The sequence below is a fragment of the Paramisgurnus dabryanus genome, chromosome 2 (assembly GCF_030506205.2).
Source record: "Paramisgurnus dabryanus chromosome 2, PD_genome_1.1, whole genome shotgun sequence".
NCBI lineage: Eukaryota > Metazoa > Chordata > Actinopteri > Cypriniformes > Cobitidae > Paramisgurnus > Paramisgurnus dabryanus.
The window spans coordinates 36408722-36421238 of NC_133338.1; the positions used below are offsets into that span (position 1 = coordinate 36408722).

Sequence of the window (12517 nt, forward strand, 5' to 3'; positions counted from 1 at the left end):
GAGAAGAGGAAAAGATGATTGTTAACAAACAACTACTAATGTCAAACAATATAAGTTGACACATTCATTCTTTAAAGCCGTATTAATACTGACAGCAGTTTTCCTCATCTGTTCCATCTCCACAGTCATCAATCAGGTCACAGATCTGAATAGAGTTCACACACGCTTTGCTTCGGCCACAGTGAAACTGACCAGGATCCGGGCACGTCTCCATGGCCTTTGGCAATGAGCAGTTATTGAACATAACGTCATCGATGGCAGAAATTCCTTCATATACTCCCAGACTCAGTTTTGTGATGGACAGATGAAAAGGTCTGGTCTGTCTGCCAATCTGCACAATTACTGGGTGCCACTGGTTGCCCTGGTTATAAAGTGTTTGCCAAAGTATAGTGCTGCTATCCAAGCCATCAAATAACAGGTGCATTTCAGCAGCACCAACAGACTGGCCAGAATTATAGTGCCTGTTAGCAAAACAATTAATGTAACTATTAAAATGTCAAATTTACTACAGTGTTTATAGCTTTATAAAGTTTCAAATAAACTAGTGAAGAGCTTTGTATTTTTAATATAGACATACACTTTATATATTGATATATATTTTACTAAAACCCCATTCACACAGACCTTTGGTCCCAGAAAATACCCGTAAAATTGCCAGACAAGCGTCTGTGTGAGCAAAAACTCGTCCCGTTAATCTTCTGGGATCGTTGCCGGAAAGAGGACCTAGTCAGATACCCGGATAACCCTCTGTGTGAACAAGAAGCCGAACAAATGCCGTAATGGGCGTGTCGTAGTGAGGACGCACGCGTCATCATAACACAAGTTATGGTTCAGCTCCTTAAAACGAGAGATAACATGCATATAACATTCAACACAAGAAATGTTGCAAACTAGATTGAAGCAGTTATCAGGAAATGATAAATGAGACGCATAAACAATGACGCACGTGCCGTAGTGAGGACGCGCGTGTCATGGCAACATGAAGTTGGTTCAACTCTTTAAAATGAGGGATTTACATCATTCACTACGAGAAATGTCAGCAAATTGGACTGAAGCAGAATCAGGTAAGTTAGCTCGTTACTTACTGCGTTGAAACGGAGATCATTCAGCAGCATAAAAGAATATCGCGTCACGTGCTCATTTGAGCTATAATAAACGAAAATACCTGCGCGTCATCCCAGCAAGATATATCGTTCAGCTCCTCAAAATGTGGGTTTTAAATGCATATAAACAATCACGATGAGAAATGTCTGAAAACTGTTTTAAAGCAGAGATCAGGGAGCTCGTCAAATATCCATTCTGAACCGGAGATCATTCACCAGCATAGAACTGTTCGTTCAAGCGCTCCTTTATAGTCTTATCATAAACAAAAATGCACGCGAGTGGTTTCTGGATAGAGAAATAATAAATAATTTGCAAACTTCATACGCTGCGTAGAAGAGAGGGCGGGACTTTCAACAGGTCACGTTTCTTTACGAGACCGTCAGATGCCGGGTAATCATGTCAGTGTGAATGAACACAAAATCTAAGGATCCCGGAAAAATCCAGGATGCCTATCCCGTGTATTTTACGGAATGTCTGTGTGAAAAGGGCTCAATATATATATTGTCATTTTTCTTACCAGAAGGACATAATGCAATCTGAACCCGATTGTTGAAATGTAGGACTGTGTAGCAAAGCTTGCTGGGAAAAACTGTTGCTGTTTTTTAAGATAAACATAAAATGACCTTGAGGGGAGAAAGAGAAAAAAAACACTAAAACATCTTTAGGGATATCAAAAAATAACATTATTTAAATTAGTTAAAAATAAGTGAGTTTCAACTAAGAGTGATTAGAATGCAACATGATATGGCAATAAAAAATAGTTTCATGTGCTGAGTTATTAGTTTCAATTGGAGTTGCTAAACATATTCAACATATACATTATGTTGCTCATACATCTATGCATTCTGGGTAAAATAATTGAGAAAATTAAATTTTAATTTTAATTTTGTCAAACATTGAAATATGTTAGATTTAATGCAAACTTAATGGATCACAATTTAAAATTAAAAACATTTATCACATAAATCAGCACTATTTGATAAACTATTTAATAGTAAAGTAACATCTATTCTGTGGCGTTTTTTCTGTGATCAGGAATCCGTGCTAACCTTTACTTGTATTAGTAGAGTGATCACGGGGAGGTATTTGGTCTTGATAATCTTTTAAGTCCCCATTAGCTGAACCTCTTACCCAGTCAAATCCATCACCCTGGGCAAGCTCATACCAACCGCATGAGTCAGACTCAAAATCACACTGTGATGCTAAAAGACAAACAATAATAATTTTACTTAATTATGAAATATCTTAATTAAAAAAATTAACACTTTAACGTTTTTAATGTTATTGTGGCCGTATTAATTAAATTTACTTAACAGATGGTCAGGAGCACCTAAAGAAACCTTAATAAAACCTTAATCGTTGAAAAATAAAAATGTAAAGATTTTTGCGTGTGCATGTGAAAGTTTCTTGTGTGCATGTGAAGTTTCTAGTCTGCATTTTGCAAAGTTCCCTCAAGTATTTGCTTGCTATTTGTCAGATTCTACTACCAGACTTTGGATTTACAATTTTAGGAATTCACGTTAAATGATTTTGTCGTTAAAGTAAGCAAATATTTCTGTGTCATGATTCTTCAGAAATCCTCTTTGAGCAGTTTATGTTGTACTTACAACAGCTGGCTTCGTCCTCTCCGCTGGGGCAGTCTGAAGAAAAGTCACAAACCCTCACCGCATCCATGCATTTATTTGCCCCACAGTAAAACTGAGAAGAGGGGCACTGAGTTGGAAGAGGTGCCTTGATTTCATTTTCTAGAAATAAATCCAGCATACTTTAGCAATATCAGATTTTCTTGACAAAGATACTTAATGAGTTCAACAGTTTTGGTGGGTCCTATAAACTGCCCTAAAGCAGGTTGTGATGTAATTTGAACATTATTATGAAAAATCTGACAGTTCAGTGTACTGCTGAGATAATTCAAAATAATGTGGTACTGTAACTTAAACTTCTACATCTAAACCTCCCTTTTATGCTCTATAGTAATGTGATAAATGTGTAAATAGACATATAATTTCATGCAAACCTGTATTACGCTGCCCAAGATGAAATGTTGATGCATAACACTGAGAGAATTATAAAACCAGCCATGATTTTGTCATGGTATTTATACATGTTTGAAACAAAATAGTAATTAATATCAGTCACACTTCTATTTTAAGGTGAACTGTAAATTTAAAAGTAGCTTTTTATTTTTTAAATCCATTAAGTATCTTAATGTATTTTAAAAAATAGAATTTAGACTATGAAGAATTATGATTTGCAAAAACACAAACAGATATACATGCAGTATACTGTACAGGGCATTCAGAAAATATTCATTTTTTTTTTCAATTTCGTTAGGATACACAGCCTGTGTGGTGTGTGTGTGTGTCATTACAGAAAATTGTTTACCCACCAACAACTGCCACACAGTCTTTTGTGAAGGAGAGGTCATCAATTGCAACAATTTCATGTGGATCACTGCTGTTGTAAATCAATCCTCTAATCACCACCTATAGGTTACAATTAATTTAGCGAGTTTACTGACTTTATAAATACATATCAAAAAGCTGCAAAAGCAAACAATTGAAATTAATAATATCTCAGCACACACTGCTTATCTAGGACATGTTGTACACACACCCTAAACTCCTCTCTGCTGTTTAACGTCACCACTGACCGCAACCAGCGATGAGGGTGTGGATCAAGTCCTGGGGTGGACTGAAACCAAACCATCTGTGGCTCTCCCAAAGTTTTTGATTGGACAAGAACCGCCAAAGCCCCATTCAGCAGCCCGATATGATGGTTGAAGGTCAGCTGTTCAGAAGAAGAGAAACAAGTGAACAGAAAATCACCTGAATGCAGCAAAGGGGAACTTTATGTGAACCAAGAACTCAAGTTGTGCACTTTATATTTTAAAGTTTCCACAATCAGGCTCTTCTTTTTTAATATTAAGGATATTCAGTGTCTGGCAGGTTTACATCTAAAAAGCATCCCATACTTAAGCCTTTCTTTGTGCAGTCGGGTTACTCTTTCCATCTAACTGTATTTATAAGTTTACTTTTGTTTTGTTTGAACACACTTTAATCTCAGATGTGTAAATTAAATTAAAAAAAGATTACTTAATAATTACATTGTTAACATTGTATTTAAATTACTCACTCTAAATTAATAATTACATATTATTAAAGGTATAGTTATTATTAAAGGTATAGCGGAAGATTTTCGTTTTCCGGGTGGATCACCACTGTTATTGGTCATCCCAGATGTCAATCATTCTGATTATATGTTGACGTATAACCGTCGCACGTGCTCGCCTCTACGTTCGCTTTCTGCACATGCGCACTTTCACGTGTATGTGTGTTGTGCTACGGTTTCAACCATTCATTGAAGGTCGCGTTCTCACTGTATTTTTTTCAAAATGTCTGAGGGTCGCAAGAGAAAAAGTGTCTACGAATTGTATGACAAGAAGAGAAAGGACTATAAATAAAGAAACAAGACCAGATGTTTATGGGAGACTCTTTCACACGCTGGCGTGAGCTAAAAGGACAGGTTGGGCTTCCCACGCGAAGTTTCTACTGGAAAGGTACATTTTGTCATGCTATTTGGAGAAATCCATTTAAAATCACTGCTGGTAAAAGTTGATGTAAGCTATGATTTGAGATGCTAGCCCTGGCACAAGTCACGAACCGCACAGACACGGTAAACATGCCGACAGAAACTTGTAAACAGAGCGAAGAGAAGAACTGAGCTCCTGCACGCTCTCTCTCTGTCTCGTGCACGCGTTTAACAGGCGTTCCCTCTCGGGAGCATTTTTTTAAAAATATCGAGGGGCGGTTCTTTTAAATAATTCGGGAAAATCTTCCGCTATACCTTTAACCACAAATCAATATCAACACTGACCACAAGGACAATCAAAATGAAACAGTTTTTCAATCTTTACTAAAACTATCACCTTAAATTAAACATATAACCTATACTTTATATGTTAGTACACTTTTTGGTTCAATTCCTAATGCATTACTAATTTTAATTCTAATTGCATATAACTACTTTAAAGCACACTCACATAAAACTTTGCGAGTACCTAATAAGTAACTAATTAAATAAGACCTACTTTTTCAGGGGAAAAGTTTAGTTAATTTATACTGACTTTTATATTAACATTTCTATTGGCACTGTTTTGGGGTTCCTTGGATGCCACATTGACAAAACCCCTTCTGTTATCTGAGGAAAGTACTATTAGCTTCTGCAAGAATTTTAAACAAAATTCTAGGGAATTTGTAAGTTTCCTGAAAACATAAAGACAATATTTAAGGTTCGACCCAAAAGGGGTCCCCTAAAGGTTCAGCCTTGAGAATGTTTTAATTTTTACACTGCAGGGAAGCACAATGGGCACATCCATCACCCACTGTGCTGTGGTTTTGACAACCAGTGTGTAATTCTTTGCTGTCAATATGAATGTGTAGTTCTGGCTCAGTGGACGAGCGTATAATCGAGAGCTTGTTTGCTGAATGTCCAATACAAGGTCCATAAAGCCCTTGAGCTAAGCACTTATCAACAAGTTGCTACTTGAATGTCACATTACAGCAATTCCTGATTGATATCTCCTGTCAAAAAAGCATTGTGTTAAAATCTTTTATAATAGCTTTTAAAATGCAAGCTACTTTAAATGTTCCCATTGGGAGAGCATTGGGGCATGGGTTCAATCATAATGTAATACAAATACTGATAAAAACATTGTTAATAATATATATTTTAATTGTATAAACATATCTGCAAAATTTTATTTTACTTCCCAGTGGAGATTTTGTTTTTTCTATACCTGTTTTTCTTAATCTTATCTCATTTAAATATTGCTGGGAAAGTAAATGCAGAATATCCCTAATTGTTATAATACTGTATGCACAACATTATATTCTTTTGCACATATTCCAGAAATTCTGGAAGTCTGACCAGGTATGCATGAAAGATGCTTGATAAAAATAAATACAATGTAAGAAAGAGTATGTGTTTTACTACCCAGCAGGTATGCGAAGGTTGTAAGAAAGGACTATATATTTCAGCTGTGACACCTTCTCCATTTTCTGACTTTATGTAGAGATAGTGACCTGAAAAAATATAAATAAGTAGAAAATAAGGACAAGAAATATTAAGTAAAATCTACAACCATTTACAGATAGAATAGTTTCACTTACCAGTAACATTTTCTTGGTGGTGTACTTCTGTACTGGACCAAGTTGAACCTGAGCCTCTGATCCAAACATGTTCATCTTGAACTTGAAAACTACAGAAACTTTCCTGGAAGTCACACCTCATAAAATGAGAGCCTATATGAAAGAAAAACTCACAGCTACACTACGGCTTTACAGTAATGATCTAAGAAAACCCTGATCTCTGCAATTCATTTAAAATGCATTACAGAAACTTCATTGATTATGAGAATTCTACTCAGAGGGGCAGTTTCCTGGACAGGGCTTAAGTCTAGTCCAAAATTAAAATATTTGTTTGAGTTATTCCAAATGAAATCAGCTTGCATTGACATGTGTTAAAATATATCAGTGCAATTGTTTTGTCTTAAGATGCACACCAGTAGTTTTTTTCACATGTTTTTTGTAGTGTATGTTTGTAAAAAACGACCCAATATAACTAAGGTCTACTCCTGGATGAATAAAAATCCTGTCTTGGAAACTGTCCCTGAAGATTTTATTGTAAAATCATCAAAATACATTTATTAACCTCTTGACTTGAAAAGAAGTGAAGTGCAGGTAATAATTTATTATAATATAAATAATATAAAAAAGATATCATTTTTCGGTTTAATCATTACAAGGATAAAGATGCATAACAAAGAAACAGTGATGCATAACACACTGCTCTAAGTGCTCTTCATTCAGTCATTTGTTTGCTTTGTAGAGAAAATCTATAAAAATATTAAATACGCACTGCCATATATCATATGTAGGTCACGCCATTTCATGAGTACTCTTTCTCTAAATATTATACATTTTAGTATACACACACACTACAGCCCCTATGAGTATTTAAAAGCTTGTAGTCAACAGAGTAAGGAAATGGTGGCCATTAAATTAGTTGGCTTGTGTGGGAGGAACAGAAAAACACAAAAACAAGAGCAGAAAAAAACATGTTTGTCTATTATGTTTTCATACTTACAGTCTGTCTCATCACTGCCATCTTCACAGTCCACTTTAAAATCACACACATTGTACTCAGACAGACAACCGCCTCCTACACAAGAAAACTCCTCGGGACGACACGGTGTAGATGAGACACCGACCAAGACGCACAGGAGAACTAAAACCCAAACACCCCCCCTCATTGAGCTCTCTGACAGAGAAAACAAATATTTAAAATTTAAAACGAGTGAATCGCTCCCTTCAGAACGAAAGCCATCTGCTCTGACCATCCATAGTCCAAATGGTTTTTATGACTGTTACCCAATACACCCTTTTTTCCTGCTTGTGCTTTTTATCTTCTTGGCTAGAGATAAAATGACAGTAAATGATAGAGATAAAACAACAGTAAAATGCAATCTGTCATTTTAAAACTGGTGGGCATGTGAGTATTGTACATAAAAATAAACTAATTCAACATACACCATTAATATTAGATTTTTTTTTTAAATAAACAATTACGTAAATTTGTTTAATTGTAATTTGTATTGCGCAACTCTATAATGATTAATAAATCCAGTATTTGAATAATCATGAGTAAATCAACAGCAATGATAATTGTCACCGCCACAGCATTACTGCACTTTTACATCCCACAACCTTTAGATGTTGTCAAGCTAAAATATAAACTTTTATATAAGCACCATTAACAGAAAGTAAAACTTATTGTAAAAATATTAATAATCCTATTGCCAGTGATAAGATCCAGTGACTATACTGTTTGGAGTCCTTAATAGTTCAAATCTTGTGTCACCTGGGATGTCCCTGTGATTAGTTGAGTTTATTGATCAGTTGGGTTTTGACTGACTTAATGGAGACTAATTATAATGTCACTTCTAAAGACAGACAACACAAGAGAAGTCAGTCTAGTGAGTTTAGTATATCGACTTTGTGTTTAAATAAGCTTTCAAGCATTCAAATACACTTTGAAGCTCTTCGTAGGGAAATAATAAACAATGACACTGTCCTATAGACTAATTACTTAATAACCCGCAACGGCCCATGGGTGGGCGCTAGGGGTGTGTGTGTTTCTGTACTTTGTTTAATACAAGGCTCCAGACTAACTTTTTTCACTAGGAGCGCAGTGGCCCCCAACTGAAAATGTTAGGGGTGCAACCAAAAAATTTAGGGGCACACACCGTAAATCAACATGCTAACCAAATAATCACATTTATACAAATTTCCACTATATTACTAATACATACTTTGATGATAGATGCAGAGAGTACAGTGTGCTGTTTCAAATTCACTGTCACATCAGAAAAAAGGTCAAATTTACTGGTCGCACATGTGCGACTGGATGTTAATTTCAGTGGCACACTCTCAAATTTTGGTGGCAAAATGCCACCATTTGGTGGCTGTCTGGAGCCCTGTAATATCAAATATTCATCATAACCTTTGCATTATTTGAAAGCTAAAACACTCAAAATTCATGTTCTGAGCTTGTTTTTGCCATCACTGGAGTGAAAAGGGTTCAATGAAATGCAGACGGACCGCATATTTATATATATATATATACAGTATATATGTCGGTACTCACATATCATCTCATATGGTTTTGATAATTTCGGACGAATCCATAAAACTTCAGCGTACTTTGCAACATAAGGGTCCATTCTTCAAAATGCATCCCACATAGCAATATTTTAATAGTGTTCAGAATTTTCTGATAAGTCAGTCGCCATTTCTCTATAAGAATAGTTGAAATAGCTTACTGACATGTAAACTGTAACAGAACATTCCCAAACAACAAAAATAATGATCAGCTTTGGATGATAGCAGTTATATTATTAGTAGATAGAGGACCTCGCTGTGATCATTATAAATTAACTACAACTACTGACCAATCAGCATCAAGGGCTGAAACTATCTATTTTAAATAGATTGGTAATAGAGTGCCTCAGGCCAAGGTTGATATTTGTAGGGGAAACCGGGAAGCGAGTTAGCATTTTAGCACTTCAGGTTCTGGTTCCATCATCCCGAAGTCAATTTCTTTTTTAGTGGTGTTTGGTTAAACTTCCTAAATAAGATATTGGGTTAACAGAAGCACAAAATATTTTCATGTTTTATTGTACAATACAGACGGTTTCATCAAGCGCACCTGCGTCTGGTCGGATCTTTACTTCCGGTTTCTGTTTGTTTAATGGTCTGACTAGTGGCTAAAATGAACCCTGGAACAAATACTTCGTCAAAAATAACAAATGTTTTACATGACGCAACAAACACATATTTTGAAATCACGAGCAACACACATGAGACACGAACACATATTTTTGATTTGCGGTCCCCAGTCATGAGACGCCACTGGAAGGAAGGCTTGCGGCTGGTTTGTAGTTTACACTATATACTTTATAGTAGACATTTTACACAACAATGTTAGCTCAGTGTCGTTTTTATACGCTTTAGCTATGAAATATGAACTACGGTAATCTATTTGTTGTTTATTTTACTTGTTATCAGAAATAAACTACTCTAAAAGGACTTTGTTGTTTTTTATTCTTAGCAGAGTTTACCGGAAGTTACGTGTGTTCCATGAAAGCCTTTGTTTATGTTGTTACTGCCATCTATAAAACACACTAATAATACCCCACACATGACTTTTTGAGATATGGGACAATACAGTCTTCATCGGGGACTTTAAATGTCATCATGAATAAAGATCTCAAAAACAATTCCCAACAAAGATTCATCCACAGCAGGGATGGGGAACCCTGGATCCTGGAGGGCCACTGTCCTGCAGCGTTTGGTTCCAACCCTAATTTAACACAACTGAAAAAACTAATTAAAGTCTTTAGGATTATTTGGAAATGAAATGCAGGTGTGTTTGATTAGGGTTGGAAGTAAACTCTGCAGGACAGTGGCCCTCCAGGATCTAGGGTTCCCCACTCCTGATCCACAGAGTATTTCCTTTTCAAGGAACATGCTTTTAAACAAAATTTGAAAGAGCTGTAGGAAACGTGGTGTAGGTCCTATGTAACCTAAGGTTAGCTTTAGACTTAAATTCATAAAAGTTGTGTTCATATGTGTGAAGATTATCTTGTTGGACAAAATGTGAAAGTGTCATAAACTTTTGTTAAACACAAAGCTTGTTTTTTGCGAAAATCCAAAAGTCAATAGGAAAATGAATGAGCTTTTTGTCATGTGAACCAATGTCCTGCTAACTTTGGGTTAGTCTAAAAAATACATCACCCCTGAGGCACTATTTTATGGCTTATATGTTACCTGTCAGAGCAAATCTATTTGCCTGCCTCTTATTCATTTATGAGTCAGCTGGCCATCAAGCCATTATATCATTCTCACGATCAACAGCTTTTTGCAGCACAGTCTGTTTACTGAAATGTCTTATTCCTTCTTTAAAATAAAAAATGTACATCTGTTTTTGCAAATTTGGGTTCTCGTTTTCGATCACTGGTTCAATTTTTCAAGTTCTGAGGCACATATACTGTACAGAGATCCATTTATCTCACTGTGTTCTCGGTTGACAGTTTTTAGGTCTACACCCTTTTGTTTGCTCTGAGGATGAATAAGTGATTAATAAAACATCAGTCTTTAGTTTCCTGTATTGCAAAACTGGATATATGTGACCTATTTATCATTCTTTTCACTTTGGTGCTTGAAGCAAAGGTAACATATGCTCCCCTGTGTAATAACTACAGATGATTAACACACGACACAATGCCATTATATTTCCTATTTAAATTTTAAATTGCCCCTATATCCTTAACATTAGTGCTCACATTATAAATTCACACAGTTATTCACAGGTGATAATCAGCGGTCTAATTAAACACACTGGTTTGACATGCAGTATATGTATTAATTATAATAGCAATAAATATTAAAATGTTTTAGAGGCCACAATATAAGGAATGAAAGTCTGAATGATACAGGAAAATAAGGAAACAGACCGAAAGTGCATGGATGATGAAAATATAACACATCAGTTCTTCCCCTAAATAAAATTAAATAATAACTAAATATTCAAACATTTCTATTCCTGTGAAAATAGTTACATTGCTCCTGTATGTCAATGCTCCTGTATGTCAATGCTCCTGTCTCCGGTTTGTAGTTGATTTGAAAGTTCAAATGAAAGTGTGTACATGTATCTATTTGATCCTGTACTTTCATCTTCTGATCTCTCTGTCCTCTCTGTCCACTTTATGTCACAGACTTTCATTTCTCTAGTTTTTGGCAGAAACATGCTGTTTCATACAGAATTGCTCAGCCACAGGAGAGACTTGCAGACATTATAAATGAGTTCTTAGCCTCAGCAAACAAGAGCAGAGGATTATGCTCTTTTCCTATTCTACTTTAAATATCTGACATCATAAAAAATTAATTGGACTGGTGTAAGGGTAAAGACTAAATCAGAAGTCTTTTTCAAAATTAGTAATTCTGTGTCTGTAAGGGAGATTTTAATCGAGGTACATGTTTCATGAAGACAGTCTTTTGGGAGCAAAATGTCTGCAGTGAAAATACTTTTTCTGGGTCCTATTATAAGGTAAAACATTACATCAGGATTCCATATCTGGATTATCTCTACCTTTAAAAATATTACAGACAGGAAAATGAAATTGCATACTGGTATGGAAGTGAAGCACTTCACCTTATATCAGAGCACCATTGGGAACACTTGACAGAACATTGTGCCGAGTGACAGGCTGTAACAACCTTAAAAGCATGACTGACATCAATTAACCTAAGCAAAAGCGTTTTGTCAGATATTTCTTTCTTCAGGCTAAAATAGAAAGCAGGCTGAGACAGTAAAACTGATTCTGGGAATGTGTTCCCCCTGACCCCCTCTGTGTTTTTTTCTATGAACAAACCACTGTCCACAAGACCTGAACGCTCAAAATCAGCCTAAATCTACCTATGACCTTCTAATTAACATATTTTTGTCTAAAACGCTTTGTATCAGTTACTTCACTAAACAAGAAAAAATATATTGGCTAGAAATGATAGAGTAAATGCTAGGCACTTAGTATGCTGGCATTAGTAGGGATCATAATAACACATGTTTTTGGCAACCATTTGCTTGTGTTCCACAGAAATGGGACAATATCACACTCTAGTGGCTAAAACACGAAAACGCAAGTGTTAAACAGTAACAGTCATTTTACTACAAAAAAAAAACACACATTCACCAAGCAATGTCCAGATATTAGGGTATTACGCATAACATACCATGTCTCAGATGAACTGTCTCTATGCTTTCTCCGCAGATTATGACACTGCAAACAGCCGTT

The 12517-nt window shown here is 35.7% G+C and overlaps 1 protein-coding gene across 1 annotated transcript in view; it reads right to left on the reverse strand.

Moving 5' to 3' along the window:
- The window catches only part of malrd1 (MAM and LDL receptor class A domain containing 1), a 42142-nt gene extending 34333 nt beyond the window's left edge, over positions 1-7809 (reverse strand). Inside the window, exons 1-9 of the mRNA XM_065289323.2 lie at positions 7252-7809; positions 6276-6407; positions 6100-6188; positions 3721-3894; positions 3494-3590; positions 2712-2849; positions 2154-2306; positions 1622-1727; positions 94-461 (exon numbers count right to left, since the gene is read on the reverse strand). Of these exons, the coding sequence (XP_065145395.1) occupies positions 94-461; positions 1622-1727; positions 2154-2306; positions 2712-2849; positions 3494-3590; positions 3721-3894; positions 6100-6188; positions 6276-6407; positions 7252-7504 (1510 nt within the window). The 5' untranslated portion in view covers positions 7505-7809. The remainder of the gene's footprint in view (positions 1-93; positions 462-1621; positions 1728-2153; positions 2307-2711; positions 2850-3493; positions 3591-3720; positions 3895-6099; positions 6189-6275; positions 6408-7251) is intronic.
- Between the last annotated feature and the right edge of the window lie 4708 nt (positions 7810-12517).